The sequence below is a fragment of the Grus americana genome, chromosome 16 (assembly GCF_028858705.1).
Source record: "Grus americana isolate bGruAme1 chromosome 16, bGruAme1.mat, whole genome shotgun sequence".
In the NCBI taxonomy this organism is placed as follows: domain Eukaryota; kingdom Metazoa; phylum Chordata; class Aves; order Gruiformes; family Gruidae; genus Grus; species Grus americana.
The window spans coordinates 9,173,645-9,200,243 of record NC_072867.1 but is presented as its reverse complement, the minus strand read 5'-3'; the positions used below and the strand labels follow the sequence as shown (position 1 = coordinate 9,200,243).

At 37.8% G+C, this 26,599-nt stretch overlaps 2 protein-coding genes across 5 annotated transcripts in view; both read left to right on the top strand.

Annotated features, from left to right (window-relative positions):
• GOLGA3 (golgin A3) overlaps nucleotides 1-13,476 on the top strand; it is a 28,427-nt gene extending 14,951 nt beyond the window's left edge. For all 3 annotated transcript variants that reach the window (XM_054844336.1, XM_054844334.1, XM_054844335.1), the window contains exons 13-24: nucleotides 369-632; nucleotides 1,146-1,240; nucleotides 1,951-2,167; nucleotides 2,899-3,042; nucleotides 3,678-3,875; nucleotides 4,420-4,536; nucleotides 5,012-5,151; nucleotides 5,967-6,099; nucleotides 6,312-6,434; nucleotides 6,855-7,019; nucleotides 8,018-8,181; nucleotides 9,185-13,476. In XM_054844336.1, the coding sequence (XP_054700311.1) occupies nucleotides 369-632; nucleotides 1,146-1,240; nucleotides 1,951-2,167; nucleotides 2,899-3,042; nucleotides 3,678-3,875; nucleotides 4,420-4,536; nucleotides 5,012-5,151; nucleotides 5,967-6,099; nucleotides 6,312-6,434; nucleotides 6,855-7,019; nucleotides 8,018-8,181; nucleotides 9,185-9,392 (1,968 nt within the window). In that variant the 3' untranslated portion in view covers nucleotides 9,393-13,476. The remainder of the gene's footprint in view (nucleotides 1-368; nucleotides 633-1,145; nucleotides 1,241-1,950; nucleotides 2,168-2,898; nucleotides 3,043-3,677; nucleotides 3,876-4,419; nucleotides 4,537-5,011; nucleotides 5,152-5,966; nucleotides 6,100-6,311; nucleotides 6,435-6,854; nucleotides 7,020-8,017; nucleotides 8,182-9,184) is intronic.
• A 442-nt stretch (nucleotides 13,477-13,918) lies between these two features.
• Nucleotides 13,919-26,599, top strand: part of ANKLE2 (ankyrin repeat and LEM domain containing 2) — a 20,943-nt gene continuing 8,262 nt past the window's right edge. The window contains exons 1-9 of one of the 2 annotated variants that reach the window (XM_054844267.1): nucleotides 13,919-14,201; nucleotides 18,451-18,939; nucleotides 20,005-20,196; nucleotides 21,442-21,635; nucleotides 22,460-22,648; nucleotides 22,941-23,063; nucleotides 23,451-23,517; nucleotides 24,182-24,363; nucleotides 26,023-26,129. In XM_054844267.1, the coding sequence (XP_054700242.1) occupies nucleotides 13,955-14,201; nucleotides 18,451-18,939; nucleotides 20,005-20,196; nucleotides 21,442-21,635; nucleotides 22,460-22,648; nucleotides 22,941-23,063; nucleotides 23,451-23,517; nucleotides 24,182-24,363; nucleotides 26,023-26,129 (1,790 nt within the window). In that variant the 5' untranslated portion in view covers nucleotides 13,919-13,954. The remainder of the gene's footprint in view (nucleotides 14,202-18,450; nucleotides 18,940-20,004; nucleotides 20,197-21,441; nucleotides 21,636-22,459; nucleotides 22,649-22,940; nucleotides 23,064-23,450; nucleotides 23,518-24,181; nucleotides 24,364-26,022; nucleotides 26,130-26,599) is intronic. The other variant, XM_054844266.1, reaches the window with a different exon arrangement.

The following is a 26,599-nucleotide window of genomic DNA, read 5'->3' as shown; positions in this document are numbered from 1 at the left end:
CTCTTGTCATGGCAAAAGTTGTGTGCGTGGGATGGTTAATTTTTTACAACTAGTTTAGTTTAAAAAAAAGGCACATAATAAGTGCAGTTCTATAACAAATGTGAAGAAGAGTATCCCATGCTGCTATAAACACTCAGAGGTTTTTTTATGAACTGCTGATACGTAGTGGTATTTGATACCTGAGCTTATATAAAAATCTTTGAACTAGAGTAAATATGTTACAGAAGATGATGCTGGTTTGTATTCTTTGACATACTCCCCTCCCCCAAATTAAAAGAATATCAGTAAATACTTTATAGTAGATTACTCTTAAATTTGTAAAGCTGTAACAGAGTTGACGTTGTCCTCTTGAAATTCTTGTGTCCAAGGTAATGGTGGAAGCTTATCGAAGAGATGCAAGTTCTAAGGACCAGCTGATTAGCGAACTGAAAGCTACAAAGAAGAGTCTGGACTCAGAAGTGAAAGAGTTAAAACGAGAGCTACTGAAAATTCAAGTTGAAAAACAGTCACTCGAATCTGAACATTCAAAACTACAGAAGGAAGTATCTCAGGTTCACCAACAGATGGTGGAAATAGAAAATCATCTTCAGTCAGTACAGAAAGAACGAGACGATATGGAAACACGCCTACAGGTATGGAAGATGTTAAGCTTTGGACTTCGAGAGTGTTACGTGCAGGATACGTTGCTATTTCTATTAACTTGGGAAATAAACAAAATGACCATCTGCAAGTTAAGATTCCTGGTTACATATTTAATATTGTCTATACATTTGATCATATGCCTACCAACACTCAGTAAATACATGACTGCTTATTAACATCTTGTGTAAGTAAATGGGGAGAAGCGTGCTACAGGAGTGTTAGAGGTGTGATGTGGAAGCATTTTCCTTGGTCCCAAAGTGAACTCCGTCTGGGAGCAAAGACCAAAATAGAACTCTGTTCGTATGTGTTATCGTGCTGGCCACAGAGGGAAGAATTAAAGAAGAAAAAAAAGGGAAAGAGAAGGGAGCTGGAGAACCTTGCAATAGCTTATTTTTAGAGATGGAAGTAATTTTGAAACTTCATGCTTATTCTTTTGTAATCCAACGTACAGCAAACAAGCTTTTGTTCTCACTCTCATGGGTGTTTTTTTCCTTCCTATTAAGTCTTTGCAGTTCGATAAGGAACAAATGACATCTCTTGCTGAGGCAAATCAGGCATTAAAACAACAAGTAGAACAAATGCAAGAAGAAGCAAAAAAGTAAGTCTGTTCTTTTAGCACAGCCAAAAGAACTACACTATTTAATTTTCATATTCACCTTTTTAGCAATCACTCTTGTCTATTCCCTAGTCTTCCCTTTGGGAAATTTAAATAGAGGGTCGTAGAAAGTCATAGAGTCATATTCATGGCAAAGCATTGGTTGCGTGCTACACAGGAGTTGCAGCTTCTCCTCTGATTCACTTATGCTTTTAACCAATAGTATATGCCATGCAACGTACATATTAGAGCTAATCCTAATTACCATTCACTGAATTTTAGCCTTGACTGGCTTGAATGTTGGCATTAGTGAGAACCATTTTTTTTTTCTTCCACTGGTGATCACAAGGGTTTTATGATACCCGACATATCCACCAAGGATCTCAGTTTAGATTCTTACTCTAAATTCTGTGTTATTTTTAGAGACAGTAGTAGATATTCCTTCATATTGGAGCTTTATTAATTCTGACAAAGACTTCTTGATTACAGTAAGTATTTTCTTAGAATATTATCAAGCATCTTCAAGGTATTGTCTTGCAGAGGGCCAAACTGCACCTTACCAACCCAGTGGCTTCCTCTGGGGAGATGGGTGACTCTGGGACAAGGGGAGAGACGTGGATATTGGTTTTTGTTGGGCCATGTTAAAATTAATTTTTTAAACTGCCTGAAAACAGTCCTTGGTTTTTATCTGATGTTTTTTCTTTTCACTCCAGGGCCATTACTGAGCAGAAACAGAAAATGAAGCGTCTAGGGTCAGATCTGACGAGTGCTCAGAAAGAGATGAAAGCAAAACATAAAGCCTATGAGAATGCAGTCAGCATTCTTAGTCGTCGTTTACAGGAATCTCTTGCTGCAAAGGAATCTGCTGAAGCAGAGTTGAGCAAACTAAAAGCACAAATCACTGATGGTGGAAACAACCAGATTGCTCAAGTATGCAGATGTCTTTTAACGTTGCTAGTACAAAGACAGAGCTATCTTGTTATTAAGTATGTGTCTTGGAATATAATTTTACACTGAAGTGATGAAAATATTTGGAATATAAAGCTAGATAAGAACGTGGTATCAGTGTTCTGAGCACTGATTGAGGTGATTTGGCAGGCTTTGGTTTGGGTGTTGAGGGGGTTTTTTTGGCTGGGTTTTTTGAGGGTGTTTTGTTGTTTTTTGGTGGGGTGGTGTTTGTTTTTGTTTTTTTTTTTTTTTTTAATTTTACTTGTATCTTTCATATTGCCAATTGTAGTCCAAGCTCAAGAGGATGATGAGCCGTAGTGCTAAACTTCCTGATTAATTTTTTTTGTTGTTTTGTTTTGTTGGGTTTTTTTGAAAGGCTTAACATCTGAAGATTTTTCCAATATTCTCTTCTTTTTTTCTCATTGAGAGTTAAAAGTTCTTTAGCATAGCTATAACTTATATGTGTTATGCCTGTGATAAGAAAATTAATTTATTGGGGGAAGCTCCAATTCCTTCGATCAATGGAGCAAGATATCAAATACACAAACAGCAGTAGCTGGATGCAAGGGTGGAAAGCTCTGAGCAAGACCTTTACATTAAGTACTAGCACCTCATTTAATATTTGCTAGAGAAGTAGACTTTTTAACAAAACCAAAATTACCCCTGTAGATGGGCGATACATTAATCATGCTTGTGATCCCTTTGTTCTTTAGGAAAGGATTCAAGCTCTGGAGACAGAATTGCAAGCTGTTAGCAGCAGTAAGTTGATGCTGGAAAAAGAGTTGCAAGAAGTGATTTCACTTACCAGCCAGGAGCTTGAAGAATACCGAGAGAAAGTGCTGGAACTTGAGGATGAGGTGATTGCTTGAAATGTGCATGGTAGATGGGAAGGTGACAATTAAACGTGCCCGAGAGGCAGAGAGAAATTTTAGTACCATAATTTTATTCCAACAGTGCAGGAAATCGGAATCTTACATAGGAAACATCATGTCAGTGACACTTGTTAATTTTGTTGCCCTGTGCTGGTTCTTCAGGGTTTCATGAATCATTGTTGTATAGGGGAAAAGAAGATGAGAGAGAAAAATAGTTCCTGTACCAGATACTAGCTGTATCTGGTCATGAGACAGTGAGGATGCATGAATCATTATCTTTTGAAACTATTTGGAGTCATGGATGCTGAGTGATTTTGAGGGCAGAGTAGTGGTGTTCAGTTGTAGTGTTGCACAAAAAAATTATATAAATCTACTCTTGATCTGCACCTGAACAGTACTCCTGGATTCTGCTTTCTAGCAAGCATTTTAGTCTTCCAAAAGGAAAAAAATACCTAACTGAATTTATTTTGAAGTGTTCATTTAAAAAAGAAAAAAATAAAGAAACAGGAATCTCACTTTGGGAAAGCAAAACATTTAATGAGTTTAGCTCACAACTTTTTTGTGGTAGTAATCCGAAGTTGTTTGGGTTTGTTTGATCTGTTTTTTTTCTGTGACTATAGCTTCAGGAATCTAGAGGCTTCAAGAGGAAGATAAAACGTTTAGAAGAAATTAATAAGAAGTTGGCCCTTGAACTGGAGCATGAACGTGGAAAACTTACTGGTCTTAGTCAGTCCAACGCCGCTTTGCGGGAGCACAACAATATCCTAGAAACAGCATTAGCAAAAAGAGAGGCAGACTTGGTACAACTGAATCTACAGGTATTTGACCTTTTGATATAATAGCCTAAGAAAGGAATTTCTGGTAACAGGATGTAGACATCTGCACTCGTGTGATACAAAGTTGGTGCGTTTTCTTCAAATCCGGGTCTGCTGTGTGTCGTGTCACAATGGTAATATGGGGGGCTAAACAAGAGATCAGAAATGAGACTTTGCATCAAACAAGTCTGTTTCTTTTGGGGGAAAAAACAAACAACAAACCACACTAAAATATTGCAATAATGAAAGTGTGGCTCAGTTAAGTTAGCTGGAACATACAAGCGGTTACATACGGGTTCATTGAGATGAATGATTTTTATGCCAGTAGTAATATACTCGTGGGGTTGCAAATGGAAATATAGGCAATGAGCTAGCATTTAACCATAGCTACTTTTAAGGTTGAAGGGTACCATAGTTATCGGTGAAGAGCGGAGAGAAGTTTTGCAGTCCCTGCATTGGCTTGTGTTTATATTTCCTCTACTGGCATTTCTGGTCTTCCAGTGAGCCCGCACAAAAAACGTGTGCTTGTTTTTGTGATGTGATATAGGTTCAGGCAGTCCTAAAACGGAAAGAGGAAGAGGATCGGCAAATGCAACAACTTATTCAAGCTTTACAGGCTTCCTTAGAGAAAGAAAAGTCAAAAGTTAAAGACCTTAAGAAGCAGGTAATGGCTCATCTTTTATTTACTTAAAAGGTGATTTAAATGTAAAGTATTTGAAAAGTAGCTTGAAACAAAGTCTGTGCTTTATAACATACTGCTTCCTACACAATCTCATGATGGCCGGTGGCTGAAAGATCAGTTGATGCCTTTTCCATTGTGCCCAGTGTTAAGCATGCTCATTGTCTACCAGGGAAGTTCCATTCTGACCTGTAAGGCATGGGATATATCCTGAAGTGATGATACTTCATCCAAAAATTCATAATGAAGAAGCAGTCTGGCAAACATGCTTTTTCCATTATATCTAGTTATTAACCACCATTAGCATTAGTAAGGATAATAACGCTAATAATAGATTTTTTAGACGAAAAGAGAAGTGTTAACAGCTGCACAATTTCCTTCTTCATTTGTTTTGTACCCTTTTAGTCTAGCTCCCTTTATGATTCCTCTACAGTGATAAAAAAATTTTTTTTCCTTGTAGGAAGCAGCAGCCAAAGCGGATGCAGCACATAACCGCCGTCATTATAAAGCTGCTGTGCTTGAGCTCACTGAAATCAAGAAAGAGCTACATGCCAAAGAACTGCTTGTCCAAGCCCTTCAGGTTGAAGTGGACAAACTGCAGTAAGTAAATGTCCAAGTTCTTAGAGAACAGTAAATAAAACAAATCCTCTGAAAAAAACATGCATTAGTGAAGTTTTGGTTTTGCCACTCTGGTGTGGATTACATTGAAATGTCCTCCACGAGAGCCTAACCATAAGATGTTTGGACTAGGTGAATACTTGCATTTTTCTGTCTCTTCATAATTCAGTTAGACCTGAAGTGAGCACTATATTTAGACTTCAGCATCTATTTTTTTTTTTACAGTTCCAACACAGATTTCTACTATTTCATGTTACTAGTAAGGATTCATATATATCATATTATTCTTCTCTGTTTCACATACCTGAGGAACTACATAGAGGATGAATTTGATTGTTGATTATATTCCACAATGTATTCAAATTCAATTTGTGTTCTTGTATAGAACATAAATTCTTATAATTTAAAAAAAATATCAGACCTATATAAGAATGGATGTAATGTTAACCCTGTTCCTCTTAAAACAAAAGCAAAATTGCTGACAGGTTTTTTTTTTGTTTTGGTATTTTTTTTTTTACTGCATAATCTATTGCTTGTAACTGGACTATTACCAGTGCTCAAGGAGTATTTATTTTTTTGGCAAGATTTAATGAGATATTCATGCATCTGTCTTGTATAAAATCTTATTGTGATTTAACTCTTGCTGTGGATGTGTTGGCAAAGCCTTCGGTCAAAGTTGTAACTAACCAGGTTACATGCACTGTCATGTCATTTAGGGTTACATAGCTAACCCAGTGAAGTACTTGGTTTAAAGAACAGATTGAATAACTGCTGTGTCTGTTAATCCTGCTGTGCAGAGTAGAGGATGAAAAACATTCCCAGGAGGTATCACAGTTTCAGCAAGAGCTGGCAGAAGCCAGGTCTCAGCTCCAACTTCTGCAGAAAAAGCTGGATGACAAGCTTAGTGAACAGCCTGTAGTAAGCCAAGAGGTAAAAACTGCATGTTTACTGTGTTTATCCTTATTTGTGATGCATTGTATTACTTCATTTGGTTTTAATGCAGCATTTTTAATGAAGTTTTGCTAGGTTTTCTTAGAACCAGGAAGGGTTCATGAGACATATAGTAATATATTTCAAATTTTGTAGTTGATTGCACCTATAGAGAATTCTAAAGATAATTTTCCCCACTTCCCCCCCTGTAGGTGGAAGACCTCAAGTGGGAAGTAGAACAAAAAGAAAGAGAAATTGAAACACTTAAGCAGCAGTTGGATATGAGTGAACAGCGCAGCCACAAGGAGTTAGAAGGGATACAAGTTGTCTTGCAGGTATTTAATCTGACCAGTGGAGATTCTGATGGGTAACTGGTATTGCTGTAGGGGGATAATTAAAACAATATTTTTATTGTCTAAAAATATACTGATACTTTTCTGATACTTTTAAAATAAATTTTAATTCATAAAAATGTATTTGCTATGTGATTTGCAGTATCTTTACTTTTCTGTTTTACTTTGACTGTGCTGTTAGCTTCTTATTTCCTTGAGCTTATACCATTAAAATAGGCTACTGACTTTTTAAATCTAATTTCTGTTTTTCTGCCAGGGCAAATTGGTTTCAAATAGCAGTGTTATGTGTTGTTTCTTTTTCTAGTTTCCTTTGGAAACAGAAAAAAATGACAAAAACATTAGTTGGCTGGAATTTTATACCGTTTCCCTGTATCACATCGATTCTCTTCTTTTCTCATTTAGAATATCAAGACTGAATTGGAAATGGCGAGGGAAGACCTGTCAGTGACTCAGAAGGATAAGTTTATGCTGCAGGCTAAAGTGACTGAACTGAAGAACAGCATGAAGTCGCTACTGCAGCAGAACCAGCAACTGAAGTTGGACCTGAAGCATGGCAAGATGAAGAAGGTATTTAAATAGAAAGAATACATGTTGCAGGGTACTGGAAAATACTCCACTAATGCTCTTAAAGTACCAGAAAATACTCTGCTGCAAGAAACCTGGTGAAAACTCTGAACTGAAATGCCTGCCTGTGATACAGACTTACTGATGTTCTGGTACTTAAATGATAAATACAGGAAGATTTGCAGGCAAAAGTAACCATACTGATCATGACTACCCGCCTTTTACTTCAGAAATCTTTGTGTTTAGTGCATTATCTTACATTTACATTTTGACTTATGATAATAAACCAAAAAAAGGTAGCCATTAAATAATGAATCACAGGCAAATATGGAGTCAATACCTTCTTATAGTTAATATCTTCTTAATGTTCATGTCTCTATCCTCTCCATACTGTCTAGTTTTTCATCCTTCCACAATTTCAAAAGGTAACTATTAGTGATTTCTTTGAGTTTTCTGATTTGCTACTGGTACACAGAAAATGCAGTTATAGTAGATCTCTTGCTCTTTTCCTCCCTGAAGTAATTATCTCAGTGAGACAGAATTTTGTATGGAAGCCCCCATTTCATTCTTTTAGACATTGATCCTGATACCTCATCCTGCAGGTTCCCTATTTTCCGGGATTTATTTGATTTTACTTAACTGATTTTATTTTTATTTTGAATTGTTCTCTTAACTATACCGAAAGAATGTTATTAGAATTTTGTTGTGAAGATCCAAGTCATTTGCTTTAAATCCTTCCTGTTTTATTTCTTTAGAAGGGTGAATTCTTGGGTAGGTTCTTCTAGATGCTTTGTTTACTTATGAGCATGGCTAGCACATGAGATTAGGTTAGGAACTTTTGCTTGTGACCCATGAGACTTAACAGGAATGTGTTTCTGATTCCTGCTTTATAATGCAGATATGTACTAGTAGTGTGATGTGAGACTCTTCCTATGTGGTAAAAATGACATTGATGAAATAACTGAATTCTATTTCTGGCTCTTCTTTTTTTCTTTAACCAGAGGAAGGAACTGAAAGGAGAGAATAACTCTTCAAATCCTGTGACTCCCGTCAAGATTCCTGATTGTCCAGTGCCTGCTGCCTTGCTGGAAGAACTGTTGAAACCATCGACAGCTGTGAGCAAGGAGCCTTTAAAAAATCTGAACAGCTGTCTCCGGCAATTAAAGTATGACTTGTTATTTTAAACCATATCAAATAATCTTAAAAATGTTTCCAAGAAACCAGCTGCCAGCCTAAGAAAAAAAAAAGGATTTGTAAAATGAATTCTTTTCCTCTTATTGGGAGTATATTTAGGACAGTAGGATGTTCTGTCATTGTAAGTGCTTGCTTATATGGTCATGAAATAGGGAAAGAAGCCTTTACAATAAAGTAGACAAAATGTCCATCCTAAATTGTGCCCAGCAGAACAAACCAGAAACAGCTATTTCTAGTTGTTCTTGCTGGTGGAAAAGCTGGTGTTTCTCTGTCTTGACAGCATCAGAAAAGCTACTCATGGTAGGAGCCCAGGCAGTGTGTTAATAAGAAATCTCTACAGAGGAAGTTCATTCTGCCAAAAATATGTTTTCAGATCTTCCCTTATAAGGTTGCACGTGAGATTCTGAGCAGGAAAGCTACAACTTCAGGCAGAAGGGGAGCTCAGGTTATTGGGAGAACTGAGCTGCTACTATCACCTCGTTGATGTTTGAGGGGGGTGAGCCAGTGATAATGCTCTGTGATTCTGTACTACCAGACTAGTCACTTTACTAAGTTGCTGTCTGACTTAACCAGATAAACACGTTATGACTTATTTTTCTGTGCTGCTTTCCTCACCTCTATCTCCTATGTTGTCTTTTATACCTGCAAGAGCACCACATTCATTAGGTTGCAGTCATTTAATTGCCTTTCCTGGGGAAACAGTGCTGCATCACCACTGGCAATGACTATGTGCAGCAAAGAAGCTGCTGCATTGTTGGCCCTTATTTTTGAATTAAGCATATTGTATTTGTTTGGTTTTTAAAGAAAGACAATTCCTCAGCTTCCTGTAGACTACTTTCTCTTTTATACAGCTATAGCTTAGATAGTCTTGGAGTGGGTATCAAGACTTGGAAAAGTAATTTTCTGATCTTGCATTTATCAGTTATCTTTCTGCTTGTTAATTTTTGCTTTTTTGTTCTCAATACTTTCAAAAGGCAAGAAATGGACAGCCTTCAGCGTCAGATGGAAGAACACACCATTACAGTACATGAATCAATGTCTTCGTGGACTCAGATTGAGGGGCAGCTAATGGACCTTACTTCTACCAGTCCTGCAACTGCATCAGACCAGCAGGAGATTCCTATTATAGATGAAAAGAAACAGAATTGTAGTGTTAGTGACAAGGAAGCTTTGGCACTATAACCTCCTTATCAGTTGTCTGTCTTCCTATTGCTTTAAGTATGTAAACAAATCTTTATCAAAATTATTTATTTATTTCATTTTTAAAAACGGTGTTCAGACTTGTGCTTTTGCCTGTAGAAGCAAAGGGCATGGTTTTGAGAAACTGGTGTAATGTTAAATGCAGAACATGTTATTCCAAGGGTTGGTTTGAAACCTTACCATAATAACTCTGTCATGTTGGGGACTGCCAAGTGGTAAATCTAGCTCATTTGGGGGGTTAGGAGGAGATTCAGATGTGAAGGTTTAAAATGAGGTCAGGAAGAGCATCTGGTTCCAGGTCTGTATTTGTTCAATCTGGATGAGTTTGTTAAGGAATGACTGTTAATTTTGTAACAGCTGGGTTTTGGTGGTTTTGTGGGTTTTTGTTTTGGTGTTCTGGGGTTTTTTTTCTTTTTCTTTTTTTTTTTTTTTTAATTTGGGGGGCCGGGGAGAGTCTGGTGTTTTCCCCCATCTTGGGTTGTATCCAAATCACAGGGAAAAACAAGTTCTGCTCATGTTCAGACATTAGCAGTGGTTGAGAAATGGAGAGCATCCTCTCTCTTCCCTCCTATAATCTTACTGTTGAAATTCAGATTACAGGTATCTCTGTTTAAAGAAAAGAAATTCATTTGAAGCCATTTCCAGTTATGAAGGTGACCTCTGACCTAGAGCAAAAGAAACAAGACTGTAAAGACAAGCAATGCAGACCAGTATGTGTCTTTGGCAGATTTGCCTGGGATGTTTTCTGAAGTGTCACAGCTTTTCTCTTACAGTTGCAGGCCAGTAGGGAGCTTTGCTTCTTCACTGCACAAACACTTCTTGCACCTTTTTAGTTCAATTTTTGAAGTAGACACCCTTGAAAAAGGTATGTGTGTAATATATATTTATATATATAAGAAAAAACCATAATTTTCTGACTTTGAATATCTGTTTTAATATGCTTATATACTGTAAGTTAAGGCTGACATGAGGGGTTTTTGTTACTGTCATTGTTTTAATGTTACATTTAAGTTTGCTGGTTTTTGACATACTGTACAAATGGCTTAGGGAAATTAGCCCCCAAAGCCAGAGCCTTTAGAAATGTAATTATTTTTACTTTAAAAGACAAAATTATAATGCCTATAAAATTATTTTTATTAGCTTTATCTTCTCCCATACACTTTCCCTACTTTTTGCACCCTCTGTTACAAGGTGTCCACCTTGAATGGAAATGTTGGTACTGCAGCAGCCCCTCTGCAGAGCACCTGGACTAGATAATTATTATTAAAGCAGCCCACTTTAGATTCCTTCAGCTTTGGTCCCATTGCTCCATGTGGCTCGCAGTGCAGCGATAAGCCCACCCTCTCATCATTCACGAATTCACTGTTGCTTTGCCTAAAGTGCTAAGCGCTAAAGCACAAATGAAAATACACGTGATGGATTATTTGGAAGATTTAGCGGCAACTCATGTATTAGCATGGTTTTGTCTTTAAAACGTAAAAACCCAGGTCAGTTATATCCACTAAAGGTCAGTGTTTAAAAAAAAAAATAAATCTAATAAGTGCAAGTTGATTAAGTGGCTGGGGGAAAAAAAAAGTCTAGTTCATGTATTTTTCCAAAGAGACTGTTGCTGCTTTTGGATGGGTTTGGTTGGTTGGGGAAGAAAATGATTGCAGTTTGCTTTGCAGTAAGGCAAAAAAATAAGCAAACAAACAAAAAACCCAAACCCACCCATATTTATCCAAAGTCTGATTTCTCATAGTTACCAATTCAAGCTCTAGTCCAGTTGAACACTTTGCACCTAAAGTGTCTGTACTGACCAATTTCGTGCCCCTCAGCTACTGGATTTTAATTGACATTTTATTGGGATCAAAGTAAAGTGATGCTAAAAGTTTTGAAATGGGTGAAGGAAGAAAGGCATTAGTGTGCCATTAGATGCCCATCATACCGAATTACCAAACAATTCAAAGAAAAGTCAAAAGATTTACAGACTAGCTTAGATATGTTAGTCTCTGCATACTGCTGCAGTTTACTTTCCAGAGTAAATGGTACTGATTATCTCGCTGCTGTCATGTTCTTGAAGTTGCCTGTATATTAAGCTCAAAGAATAAAAATCCACATTATTGTTAACAAAATTAAAGCTAAGTAATGAATAATATATTCAGTACTAAAAAGTTATCAAATGTTCAAGATTTTAAATAAAATAACACTTGTGCAGCATTAATGTTGCTGTTCATTTTAGTAAATGTATTGCCTACAGTTAAGAACCTGTTACATTTTAATATCTTAAGTTTGGCAACAGTTGTATGGATAACAGTTTTATCTGGTATCAAAGAAGCCAGAATTGTATAGAAACCTTCATAGTTCTTCAGAATGTCTGCTCTCCTCTCCTTTTTATATCAGTAATCATACTGCATTCTGTTTTCAGTGCAGAGCTGCATTTTCTCACTGGCTCCTTATAAAGACATCTGAGCTTATACAATCAAGTAGCCTTAGATGTATGTTTTTCCTTTTAAAGATGAGGGAGCTGTTGTGAAGTGCTCTGATTTCCACATTGACCCACCTGTTTCTCTCTGAAAGTACCTGGACACTAGCTATTTTCATTCTATATTCACCATGCGTTTTTTCTATAAACAGAAGTACCATGCCATTTACTTAAATGAAGAACAGACAGTGAGACTTGAGGGTCTAAGCCTGGTGAGGTATTAAGTCAATTAAATTAACGGCAGTTAATTCTTAATTATCCGGAGAAGTTGCTGTTTTATTAAAAACCCTCACCCTGAGGCCGAGCATGCTTGCTCTACAAAGCTTGAGGTCTCTGCTGTCTAGGCAATAAAACTAGTTGTAGGAATGAAAACTGCCTCCCCTCTGCCTGTCACAGCACAGCCAAATACTTCAGAGGAAAATCAGTGCCTCGTTAACACTGATGTGTTTTTAGAAACTGAAGAATAATCTCTTAAAGATTTTTTTCTTTTTTTTTCCCAAGCGCTGCAATCGAATGTATTTTCCGTGTCTGTTTTAGTGGTTGCTACCTACTAAACCAAGTCTTGTTGAGGAAGGAGAAATGTCACTGTAATGTGAGAGTGTTTCCCAAGTGATGACAGTTGGTAGATGCTGCAGCATTACTTTTTTCAGATGCTGTTGGGGTCTTGAGGACTCTTGAAAAATTGTGCATTTAAAAATACAATCAAAAAACCCAACAAAAAACCAGCAAACCCTACAATGGAAAATGTTAGTTACTGAGTCTCTGGTGTTGCTGAATATTGTATATGCTCCATTCTATTGTCTTCCAGATTTCTTGGAAATATTTGTGCACTGTATTGGGATAGCTGAGGCCCTTACCCACTTGTGCAAGGGGAGGTCTGATCCCATACTGTTTATCCAGGCAATATCCTAGCTGAACTCTATGAGAATTTCACATATGTAAAGAGTAATATCCAGAATGAAAGTTCTAGTACTTATATTTTCATGGATTACTTATTCCTCTGTAGAGGAGTGAACCGCAGTGGCATGGGTGTTTTAGTGCTAGTCATGACAGCATTAAGGTGCACTGGGGACAGATAGCATTATTGATTATAAATTTAACTTAAAGATGACATTCACTACTGGTGATATAGAAACTTGCAACGTATGTTTTATTAACAGTGCTGAGGAAGTGTGAATAGTTGCATGTGACTGGCTGTGACCAGAGCCTTTAAATATTTTCATGTGAAAGCAATTACTCCAAAGCAATTACTAATGCTCATCAGCTGTCTCCTCATTGCTCTTCCCCTACCACTGTGTAAGAGAATTGCAGACTAATTTCCAATACCGATGCACACATTTCTAGGGCAGGGAAAGGTGTTCTGGTTATTGTAAAGGAAAAAAAAATGTTGTTTAATACATGACATTCAGTAATATCTGCTTAGGCTGTTTGTAGAGATAGAAGTTAATCATTTCATCTTCTTGAGTGGATAACCCAGGGGACGGAGGAGTTACGCTATGTACAATTAATGTTTATGATCATACAAAGCATGTTGATTATAAAAACAATGTGCATAGGAGTTCCTTTTAAAGTTTTGTGCAATAAACTATTTTTGGTAAAGGGCTCCATGTTGGTTTTACTTCTCAAGAGAAATTGATAGCCTCTCTTTGGTTTTGACAGTAATGTTTAGGATTCTGAACGAGCTCTATGGCTACCTTTAAGGAAAAAAAAACTCTTATTTTGAAAGCCTACGTTATTGTGTGTTGATTTTTTTCACTGATTTTTAACGCATCTAAGCGGGCCTGTGTTCCTCTTTCCCCGCGGCAGGGGACGCCCTCAGCCGCCGCGCCGCCTTCCCGCCAGGCCCCGCGAGCTGCCCGGCGGGGCGGGGCCCAGCCATCCCGTCAGGCACCGGGGCGGGGCGGGGCCGCCGCGTTTTCTGTCAGGCAGCGGCTCGGGCAGGCCCAGCGTCTGGCGGGGCGGGGGCCTGGCGGGGCGGGGGGGGAGGAGGAGAGACGGAAGCCGGGAGGCTGCTGAGGTACCGTCCCCGAAGGGCGTGCGGGGAGTGTCTGCGTGCGGCGGGCGGGACGCGGGCTGGGGCATGGAGCGGTGGGTCGGGGCTGCCGGGGGCTGGGGCTCCCTGTGGGGAGCCGGCTGGGGCCGCTGGCTGGGATGGGAGCTATTGGCCGCCTGCGCGGTCATCGGCGCCGTGGGCTGGCTGCTGCGGCTGCTGGAGAGGAGGTCGGGCGGCCGCGGGGCGCCGGCGGCGGCCATCTCCTCCCCGGCGCCCCTCTCCTCCCCGGCGCCGCTCTCTGCGGGGAGCCGGCGCTGCAGCGGGAGCCGCCCAGGTGAGAGACTGGGGGGGGGCGGCGGTCGGCGGGGGGGGGGGGGGGGGCGCTGCCTGTCGCTCTGTTGGAGAGCCGGCTGGGCACCGGGCACCGCCCGGGCAGGCCCGCGGCCTCTCGGCCTTCCTCCCTCCGCGGCCCCAGGGGTCTTCTCCCACGGCCAGAGCTCGGGGGGCGCCCGCCCGCAGGCCGCGCCTGGCCGCCGGGCTGGGCCCCGTGTCGGGCGGTGGCCTGGTCCCGCCGCGCCCGCCACCCCGTCCCCTTTGTCACGGGCGGTCCCCGGCGCTGCCCTCCGTTGCCGGCGCACGTCTGCGCCCTGCTTACGGCCAGAGGGTCGGCTGCTGTCTGCTCCACCCTTCCACTGCGTCCCTGTTTGTGCTCTCTGAATCCTCTCCCACACCGAGCCTGCCTTCCCTCGCTAGCTCTGGAAACATATGTTCATATCTCCTTCCTGAGAAGTCGTCCTTTCTTTATTTTTTTTCTTTTGGTTTTTAACCTTGGCTTTTCCATAGCTTATTCCAAGTTTGTTTTGCAGTGCTATTTCTGCCACGTAGTTCATAACTGTTAGCTAATTTGGCAACAGGCAGTATAGACGAAATACCTGATTAAATAGCCACAATTACTCTGCCACGTGCAAATCCTGGCAGTCAAAATATAGCCAAAGACAGGACATGTCTCATTTAATTCCTGCCCCCAAAAAAAGTGTTTTCTTACATTGCTCATTTACTGAAGGATTCAGTGAGCAGTGGAACAAAATAATATTGCTATCCCTGAAAGTCATTCATATTCTCTTGGTACTAGTCTTGATTTTTTTTGGAAACAGATTCTGTTGTTTCATACTGATGCAGTAAAACAAGGGAAAATACAACTCTTACCCATTCTTCTGGATTTTGGTTGATTTGGAAGAATGATCAAACACGTATTCATTGATAAAGTAGTTATTTATATTTGTAAAGCCCTCAAAGGTAATTTGCAAGACCTTGTGTGCTGAACTAGAAAAGGTAGCTGCGACAGCGGTGGCTGTACTCTGGATCATTAGAAATTACATAAAATGCATTTTAAGGTTCAAATAATCACCTCTTGCACCTGCTTGTAGCAAATGATCAAATTATCATCTTAAACCAGGCAGTTTCTCAGGTTTGCAAGTCATACCTTTTGTTTTGGACAGATCAAAATAGGTGATGCGGTTAAAAATTAATAAACACTTATTAATGTTAGCTGAAAGCTTAATGTCAGAACCCAAACATATTTCATTAATGTTCTATGTTGTCATTCCAAAAATGTTTTTCCTGTTTTCTATAGCTAGCTTATTGTAGAAAACTCTTCCTGCTAACAGTAGATCTTAAACCAAAGGTTGATTTCTCCACTGGTGGTCTGCTTTGTCATTTTATTCTCTTAGTTGTGCCTGAATTGTAATGGACACGTTAAATAAATACTTCTTCTTACATAGCTGAGGAAGAAAATTTTAGGCACCAAGTTCTATCAAAACATGAGATACCAGAGGAATCACTCCTTCCCAACATTTTTTTTTACTTGACCACAAGCCAAGAAAGAAAGATTTTTTTCGTGTGTGGCTGCATACTCTATGTATGTGAATTATACATATGTTAGGGTCTGCTCTTCTGCAGAATGATTGTGCTAGGGTCTGAACCCTAAAAATAGGAACATTTCCTGAATTAATTCTTTAAGGAATTATATTGACTCTGTAAAAGTGTTTTCATTGAGCTGTTTCTGCAATAAACTTTCTTGCCTCTGAGTTTTCATCTTTATCGTGTATTTTCAGTTACGCAATCTCAAAAAGCAAATCCTTCAAATAGCAAGCTTTGAGTATTCTTATGATTGACATCAGGACCACGTTTTATCCCTTGATTAAAATACAATGGTATCAAATTTATTAAAAAAAAAAAGAGGATTAAGAATCAAAAACAAGTGAGACTATCTTTCACATCGGTCTTTGCAGTCTTGTGGGCAAGTTAGATAATCGTAACAATGAGGTTGCTTGGAGGTTCGGGAATCATAAGGGAACTGGAATACTTTGGGGAGATAGCTCAGCGGCATCAACTGTGGCTTTAGTTTGTTGATTTTTTTTTGGTTTTGTTTTTAAAGCTGAAGTACTCTCATTTCCCATCATTACAGTGAGGTTCCAGTTAATATTAGTGAAATATTCTGGGACTGAGGTATGTTCTCTAACCACAAGATGTTTAAAATCAGACATTCAAAAAAAGAAACAACTCTCAAAGGAAATGGCACGCAAAGAAAACAGCCCTCAAGCTCATGTAACTGTCAAGTCGTTGGCATTAACATATTTTTCCATAATATTTCCTGGAATAGAAATGTAATAGTTTTGAAGTCAGATTGCAGTGAAAATTTTATGTGGCTATATCGACTAAAATGTGGGTATATTGACTAAAAGTTATGAAAAAAGCCATGCACGTTTGGGTTTTTTTTAATATATGAAAAGTTACTTCTTTACCAGCTTAATCCTTGGGTAATTTAAAAAGCAAAATCATCATGTCTGTTTTGTTGGTGTATTTTGTGATGGTGCTATTGGCAATAGATGTGGAAAAATAAGGGAGTTTATACTGCAATTCTACGAGGAAGATGCAATTTTGGAATTACTTCTCAGTTTGTACACTGTAACAAAATGAATAATTAACTTATTAGGATCCAGTATTTATGCATCCCTGCTATGTTACGGCAGCCACTTACTGTTCAAGCCTCACATTAACTTCCCAGACAAAAGGGCTCTTGCCCGTCAGAGTGGATGTTGTGACTCACGTTAAGGACTGATTGCACACGCTGTTTGTAAAGCGGGAGAGCTCATAAATTGTGGACATTCCTTGTATTGCCACATGCGTCCACAAATGCTCTTTTGAGGAGATTTAACTTAAAATTACAGCTGATACTGACTTCATACCTGGGAGATTGTTTTGTGTTAAATGGAGTAACATTAGGAGTTGTGTTATTACAAGTATGGCATGATTGAAAAAATAGAAACGAATTCATGTGGAAAAGCTGCAAATGTGTTTTCCGGTAGTCTTAAGTTTCATAAACTGAGGATCAAACTTGGAATTGAAAATAAAGAACTAAAATGCCATACACGCCTATCCAAACCAGTATAACCCATGAAATGGCTAGGTGGCAAAGGAGAGGTCAGTTTAAGGAGGGAGTGAAAGCAAGCTGAAGGAATATGACAACCTAATCATTTCTGTCCTTTCTAAATGGCGTACAGCAGGAAAAAGTCATAGTTTTTCTGGAGATATATCAATGTAGTATCTGATGAAATAATTTTAAGTTTCTTATGTTCTTGAGCTGCACAAATCCTGTATTTTTCAGTTGTGTTTTTCACAGCAAGAAATTTGTATTGGCATCATGTTGTTTTCAGTATCTTCTTGCTGATCAGTGCAGAAACTGTAAGTGTGTGAATTACATGGAGGGAAGTGAGCTGGGGGACTTCAGTATAGAATCATAGAATGGTTTGGGTTGGAAGGCACCTTAAAGATCATCTAGTTCCAACCCCCCTGCGAGAGAAGGATTTTCCTATGGAAATGGAGAAATTGTTTCAGCTCCCATTCTTTGTCAGAGAGGGAGATCTGAAAAGATCAGCTGTTCTTGTCTTCTGGCTGTTTGCTCTCAAAACAGGGGCTGGGAAACAGCATGTTGTGTAAATAGTTCCAGCCTTGCCTCATGGCCAGAGATACACTCCCCTGGTTGCTGCATCATACTTACGTCTTACACTTTTTTGAACTAGAAATTCTTAGGGAAATAATAGAAATAGTACTGTGCTTTTAGCTGTAGGTGCTGCATAACCAGAATCTCTTACTGGGGCTAACTAGTCATCATCTTCTTGTATTACATAGGCAGATTGTTCCTTTCTTGGCAGGAATCAAATATTTATTTCTCAGCCTGTCATAAGTTTTCATGCATAAATATTCTGGATTGAATTTTCACTCCAGAAGTCTTCATGAAATTTGAAAAGGACAAACAAGAATAAAATGTAAGCTGTAAATACTCTTTCAAGTAGTTGTGAAAGGATAGGAAATAAGCTCGTGGTATAAGTCTCATAGGTTAAAAGTGTTTTTAAGGTGTTGAGTTGAAAAGTATTTTGTCTTCTCGGCAACTGCGATAATGCCTTCAGAATCAGAAAAAAATAAGGCACTTTTTTTCTCGGTTTTAATAGAGTATTTAAACAGTAGAAAAAAAGGTGTGGCGTTCTTTACAGTTTATCTCCTCTTTTTTGCCTTTCCTATAGGTGGAATAACAATGGATGCAATATTATCCCGATTGAAGCAGCTGTCCTCTGATGAGCTTAGAGAAGAAATTGTAAGAGCAGGACTGAAATGTGGGCCCATTACCTCGACTACTAGGTTTATTTTTGAAAAAAAATTGGCTCAGGCATTGTTGGAGCAGCAAGGAGTGTTGGAGGAAAGAGGATCTGCTCTGTCAGAGGAGGCTGCTGGACATGTCCCATCTGATAGCAGCCGACCAGAAGCACAAAAGGCTTTGAAAACTACAGCAGTGAATCACAACGGTCATGGAAGTGTTTCTGAAGAGGTAGACTTTGGGTACTGCATAGGTCTGAACCCTCCAGAAGAAGATGCTGTGATGCATATGAACTGTTCAGCTCCAGTCTGCGGAGCAGGATGTGTTGATTCACAAATTAGTACTCAGACACCCTCCAGAGATCCTCCACTGTTCTATGGTGTTTGTCCAGTTTATGATGACATATTGGCAAGGAATGGTAAATATGCATTTCCTTCATTTCCAATTTTTTTTTTTTCCCAATTTACAATCATGTCTAAACAGACCTTTTTCTACCTAGGAGGTGATACAAACACCACTGTATTAGTATTTTAAGCATTGCTTGAAGTATTTTTTTGATTCTGTAAATATTGGATCTTCTGAGGCATGGAAACAGAGTTCTAAGACATCCCAGCTGTTCTGCCATAATGGTCCATATACATGAGGATCCTCTACGAGATGCAGCTCAGATGAAGAAAATTATTTCCCACTACTGCTCTCATACCCATCCTGTGCCTTCAATCCCTCTGAAGAATAAAAAAAGTAGTCCTACAAATAAACAATCAAAAAACTATTTATAGTCATCAGTTGATGCTTAAGTGATCTCTTCTAACAGATTTCAGATTTTCCTTTCTATCATAATGACAAAAGGTATCTAGAAGCATTGGTCATTCTTCACTTTTTATTGATGAATACTGCAATAAGGAATTATTGAATTACCTAGCGGCAGAGTTACAGTAGTGCACAAAGGATCGTTTACTCTGAGATGGTAATAAGTATTCCTTCTCATAAAAAGCATATTCAGATTTCTTAATTTTAGCAAATTAATGCAAAAGGAGAGGAAGGAGAAGGATTTGATTAATATCTAAGGTTCTGTGTAGAGGTCTTAAAGTTGTGGCAGTGGATCACTAACATAGTTGATCTTTCTGAACAAGAGAACGTGGAAAGTAATGCAGGGTGAATAAGCTCTAAGTTTGCTTTTCAGTCTGGATGTGAAATACTCACTTGTTGAAGCTGGCTCATCTGTTAAAAGAGATGTACAAATACTGTTTGATATGAATGGCCAAACACTGTACAGATACCACCTCATATTAGCTGGAGTGCATAAAATGCTTCAACTCAGATTCCAAGAGAGAAAAAAGGACTTTTGATTCTTATGCCATGTTTGATAGAGAAACAGTTTGAGATGAAAGCTGGAAGAATAGTCTGAGGCTTTTGTAATCTGTTTCTAGGAACAAATCTGAGATTATTGGAATAACTTACCTTTGATTGTACTTTGTTTCAGAAAGAATACATGTTTACGAAGATAAAAAGGAAGCCCTCCAAGCTGTTAAGATGATTAAGGGTTCCCGTTTTAAAGCCTTTTCGAACAGAGAGGATGCTGAGAAATTTGCTAAAGGAATCTGTGATTATTTCCCATCTCCAAGCAAGTCCTCTTTATGTTTGTCTCCAGTGAAAATGGGATCGTTTAACAGAGGTAAGTGGGGGTATTCATCTGTGTACAGTAGATGCAACATACAGTCTGTTAATATTTTATGAGAAGCAACAACTTCAAAACCAATATACTAATAACAGAAAAAATTTCAAAGGGTGAAGCATCTTAATAAATAGAAATCCCTTTAGAGTGGTGGTGTTTAAGATAAGCTGTAAACAAATGTGAGATCACAACTTCAGAGCTTACTCACTAAATAAAATTACTGTATTAAATAGATATGACAACCAGTATTTAATTAAATTCTGTTAAATCTATTAGGAACATGCAATAAAAAGCATATTTCAATTTTTTAATTCAAATCTAGTTTTACTTCTGTATGAAATGGTACTGTCACTGGAGAAGTCATCCTTAAAGTTAATTGATGCTTTTCCAAGAAAAGAGCACCAAAGTTTGTGTACAGAAATAAAAAAAAAAAGGAGTATGTTGGAATCCTGCCATTTCTTTTGTAAAGGAACTACTACAGAAGTAATTTAGAGCCCCAGGAATCTATGGAAAGACTACTTTCTGTGTTTTAAAGCATAAGGTTTGGCCTTCAATGTATGGTTTCTGTGGTCTACGTTATGATAAATATAACTGGTTACTTTTGAAAGCAATTGTTGTTCTGGTTCGCACAAATTTTACACTAAAAATGTTGCTGTTCTTCTAAAGCTGGAATGTTGGTAATGGCCTGCGTAGATATGTTGCTTAGTAGTCTATGGTTATATTTGGTAGGATTCTATTTTACTCATAGACTTCAGGTTTTTCAGGTTTAATAAGACACTGATAAAATCGCACAGTATACTAAAACTGTACTTAACAATTAAGTAGTAAGTTCAGAAATAAAATGGTAAACATTGATCATACTTCACAGTGTTCCCAGCTATTAGATTAAAGGGACTCAGTAGTCACATAACTACAAAAACAATTTTAATATTCAGAAAATTCTTGTTGAAATTTACTTTTCAGTTTGCATGGAAGCAGATTGGTAATTATAAAATTTACCAGTCCCTATTAAAGTCTGAAACAGTTTTACAAGATGATTAAGCCATATTCTCCTCCCTATTACTAACTACTAGTATTTTTAAACGTCTTGTCATTGACCTCAATTTTTTTACTTCTGTACTTTTGCATTAAAGATGCAAAATTAATACATATTTCAGATTAAAAGCTTATTTTCATGATCAGGGTTTGAAAATAGTGATCACTGAAAAGAATACATCTAGAAACATGTTACTTCTGTTTTGATAGATGGCTTATGTTCCTCTGAGACTGAAACTGCTAATAAGGAGAGAGCCAACAGTTATAAAAGTCCACGTACTCAAGATCTTACTGCTAAACTTCGGAAAGCTGTCGAGAAAGGAGATACAGCAACGTTTTCAGAACTTATTTGGAGTAACCCTCGCTATCTAATTGGGTCAGGAGACAATCCAACAGTTGTACAGGTAAAAAAAAAAAATAGAAAAGTCCAAATTCTGGTTTAGTGATTTAGCTTTGAGGCCTGATAAGCAGAACTGGAAGGAATGTTGTTCGCTATTCTTTTTTCAAGATACCTTGTTTCCACCAGTGCAAAGTTCCTCAGTGTTTATTGATAGTAGCTGAAAGCTAAGTGAAACGTGGCAGTTGTCTGTCTGGTGTAAGTCACCCATCATAATTGCGAGTTTGCTTTGCTCTAGAGCAGCTGGAGTAAAGAAACTGACTATGCAGTTCTTAAGGGCAAGAATAGTTTTATCCAGTCATGAAAGAATAGTCTTGTCTCCATATAGTATTGATCTCCAAATAATTCCAATCTTTTTTAAATAGAATCATTTTAAGAAACAGGGTAGTGCCTAGGCTGTAACTAGGTGTTCCTACAGCACTGCTTACCTAGGCACCACCATTGCATTTCAAAACATGAAATTTCTGCATCTAAAATCCATGTGTAAGGTACCGTTTAGCAAACACTGACAATCTTACTTTAACAAACTATCTTCTTAACTTACTTCTGTCAGACCAGCTTTGTGAAGTTGTTGTGTAAGAATAATGTGGATATAAAGATGCATAAGTCTTTACAACAATATCATGTAATTTACTGCAGCACTGAATGTTTATGTACTCTTTTGTAAACATCTTTTCCTAATAAAATATTAAGAAACAAAAATCTAAACATAAGACTCAGTGTGGGAAGCTTTGTATTTTCACAGTTATATCAGTTAAGTGCATGGGCATAATAAAGCTGTTTAAATTTCAGTTCATTCTAATGTATGTCTTTTTTTTTTTTTTTTCCCAGGAAGGGTGTAGGTACAATGTCATGCATGTTGCTGCCAAGGAGAATCAACCTAGTATCTGCCAGTTATTACTGGACACTTTGGAAAATCCTGAATTTATGCGGCTTATGTATCCAGATGATAATGATATAATGTTGAAAAATCGCATCCAGTATATTGTTGACCTTTACCTTAATACACCAGATAAAATGGTAAGATTTGAATCTTTGCCAGTTTCTTATTATGGAAACAACTGGGAGGTGTTAAGGATGTGTAATGGAGAAGGACAGAGAATAGAAGGGGACGCTTCTAGGAAAATGAGCTATTAATGAGTTTTGTGGGGTTTAATAATCATTATTCTACAGTATGGTGGGAAAAGATCTATTAAGAGCCCTGATAATTAGTCATGATATTTATTTACTTCTCCCAGTCTCAAAATAAAATACGTGGGATTGACTTCATCATGTTTCCAAATGCATGTGAATTTTCCTTTTCCCACTTCAGGGATTTGATACTCCATTGCATTTTGCCTGCAAGTTTGGGAATTTGGACGTTGTTAATGTGCTTACCTCACACCCAGCTATTGTGAAAAATCCGAGAAACAAATATGATCAAACTCCAGCAGAAGTAAGTCTCTCCATGTCCACAACAAAACTAAAAATGTTATGCCTAATCAATATTTTTCAAGTTCAAACATTTACTAACTACTGTATATCGAAGGCTTGTAGTAAGATACTAGTGTCATGATTAGAATGTAAATTTTTGATAATATTAAAAATATTTTATGTTGATTTTATCTGGGGAAAAGTTCTAGATTTTATGATTCATTGCCTTTTCTTTACAGTATCCATTTTATGAATGTGGATGCATTTTAGTGGTTTGTTCTACCATGAATTAGAGGTACTGGATGAGTTGGGTAGAGGCCAATAACATGACTACTTGAACACAAATTGCAATTTATTTCAGATTGATGTTTTATGCTTTACTAACAAACAACTAAAATTACATTAACAGGTAGTTTGTGAAAGAAGCAAGAATAAATCTGCAGAATTGAAAGAAAAACTAAGAGAGTACTTGAAAGGTCTGTATTCAGATTTTTATAATAGATCAGACATGTACTCTGGCTCTTTGCTGTCTTCTATTTTGTTTGCTTTCTGTGGCATTCCTGTTCGTAAATGATGCTACTGTAGAGTGGTGTGAAAACCAAAGAGAAACTCTAAAACTGATGAGGAACAGAAAACTTTCTGTCTTTTTAATTACACGGTCAGAACTCTTACTGTACGTATCACAAGGTTATCCTTGTAGCTCTGTAACATAGGCATGGCCCTTATTTTATTCAGCGAGACCGAAGCAGAAAGTTTAATCTAAAAGCAAAAAAAAGACCTTTACAGAGCAAGAGATTTATTTGTCACACCGGGGACTCATGTAATTTCTTTGACATAGAACTTTTCACTGTTTTGTCACATGCAAGTTTAGGCATTTGCAAAAGGAGGGTTTGAAATTTCCTGAAGAACCTTAGGGAAGGGATATATGTATCAATGCAGTTATTTTTGTATTTGAGAGAGAAGGGAGCCTGTACTAAATACAATCTGTAACATGTAATAAATATTGAAACAATGAGTTTGAATTACAAGTAGTTTTACTAATGAAATAAAGTCAGATGGTTAAGTATACGGGTTTATTGATGAAGCAGCAGGCTAATGTAACATCAACTTTTTAAGAAAGCTTTCTATTATTTATTTTAGGTCGATACTATGTACCACTTTTGAGAGCAGAAGACAATTCCTCAGCTCCTGTAATTGGTGTGCCATGGTCACCCGATCAGACAGACGATAGCCCTCAAAGAACTTTATCTAAATACACTGGCAGCCCCAAAGATCCAGTGTTGTCAATAAGAGCTTTTGCAGGCCCCATGAGCCCCTCGAAGGTAAGGAGAGAACTTCGTATGACTCTAAGGCCTATTTTTTTTTCCTTTTTGTTAATGAAGAACCGTTAGAAGATCCACCCACGGTTCATTGTGTGGTGTAGCTTGCTCCTGTTAGAAATTGTGGTGCTTTCTTTCTTGAAGAGATGGATCTTCCTCCGCAGAGAAGGAGGACTGATACTTCTAAATATTTTTATTGCTAAAAACAGAAACCTGTCTTTGTAAATAAGAGTGGAAATTCAGTCAAAATAAAGTTGTTCTGTTCTTTTTCCTATTGGAATCTAGTCAAAAAGCACTCTGACAAACCTTTCATTGTCTTATAGATAATTGCTCTAACTTTCTAATCTGAAACAAAGCCTTTCAATGCAGCTATGAATTGGTTTAAAAAATCTTGACTATATCTTTATCTCATTTCTAGAAGTTGACACTGGATGTTAGAAGCAGTTTATCATCTCTGTTTGTTGAATTAACGTTAATATATTTTTATAATTGGAAAAACTGATGACCAAGAAGTAGGTGTCGGGATAGTTTTGGAAAAGTATTGATTGTATGGTAGAAAGGCAAAATCTTTAATTTTCAGGAGGAATACTTAGATACCAGTTAAATATATTACAAACTTACAGGCATTTCTTTGACTCATTTGTTTAATGTGAACATGCTGGAAGTATGACAGCTTTAGAAATGGTGAATAAATACAATTGAGGACTTTCACAGAATCACAGAATGGTTTGGGTTGGAAGGGACCTTAAAGCCCGTCTAGTTCCAACCCCCCTGCCATGGGCAGGGACACCCTCCACTAGACCAGGTTGCCCAAAGCCCCATCCAACCTGGCCTTGGGAGGGGGCAGCCACAACTTTCTGTCATCTGATGCTTGAATTCTTCAGGACTGAGTTTTACCAAAATGCTTAATGCTTTTTCTTCTAAATATGCTTGCTGGTTAATTTTCTGTTCACCTGACAGAAACGTGTGTATATATATATATATATATATATATAAAAAATATATTCTGAAAAATTTTAGCTGAGGTGTAAAAAATGCATTATTTTGCTTGCTGACAGATACTCTTAATGTCTAAATGTAATTCTTAGTCATCATTGCTGATTTTTGTCATGTAAAGGCATAAAGTTTGTGAGCTTAAAATCCGTTAGTTTATTCCCTTTCGGAGTTCAAATTCAAAATAGACAGCAAGCATATTCTCATAATTGTAGCAAGTCTGGGGAATTAAATACATACATATAAAAATATCACCTTTGCATCCTGGAAAACAGTGATCAAGAGAGCATTTGTAATTATATATAATTTTGCCACGTCATTATAATTTTAAGACATTCTTCTGTTTCCTGCTGCACACAAATTAAAACCAGGCAGACTTGGTACCTAGACAGTTTACTTTAAGATGGTTGTACATTATGGGCCTTACTCTTTTAGTAAGTAATTGTGAGATCAAAGTACCCCGTAATACTGGGAGGAGTAACTTTAGGTCCAATACAAGATTCTTCATAGCCAGAGTTGAGCAATACTTGTGGCAGAACTTGGGTTGTTTACACGTAGACAGCAAACAGCTAAATGTTTTCTAGACCTATAGGGTGACCTTTAGGCAGCACTGAGTTAGCTTCATATTGTGGGGGGTAGTTTTTTTTAAATTATTTCTGTTTTTTAAAGGCCGAAGAATTCCGCAGGCTTTGGAAGACTCCACCTCGAGAGCGAGCCGGCTTCTTTCACAATGTCAGGAAATCTGATTTGGAGAGAGGTGTTGAAAGAGTTGGAAGGTATCTAAAAGAGTATTGGTTAAAAAAATTAGCGATAGAGCAATTGAAAGCAAAAGACTTGTGCTGAGAGTATGGTTATTACTTACTGAACAATATCTTAGAGCCAAAGTTACTGGCAGAAATATTTATGAAGTATATTGTAGTTGGATTTTTACTGTATTTTTGTGCAAACAAAATAGCTAAAAATGCAAGAGCTAGCTTTCTTAGCTTTGGAAATAAAAAGATACTTTAACTATTATTGATAGTATGTACAGAATGCTTTTCTCAAACATTTACTTGCCTAATTTGTCAGAAGATCTAAAATTATGCATAGCCTACTTTTTCTGTAAAATTGAGCGATTGTTAAAAAGAGAGCAGAATGAACAGATCCTAATACAACTGTGCTGCTTTATAAAAGCTCTGTGTTGTGATACATGTCCTTGCTGTTAAAATACCTTGTATCAGTAATATATGGAAAAAACATACTTTGA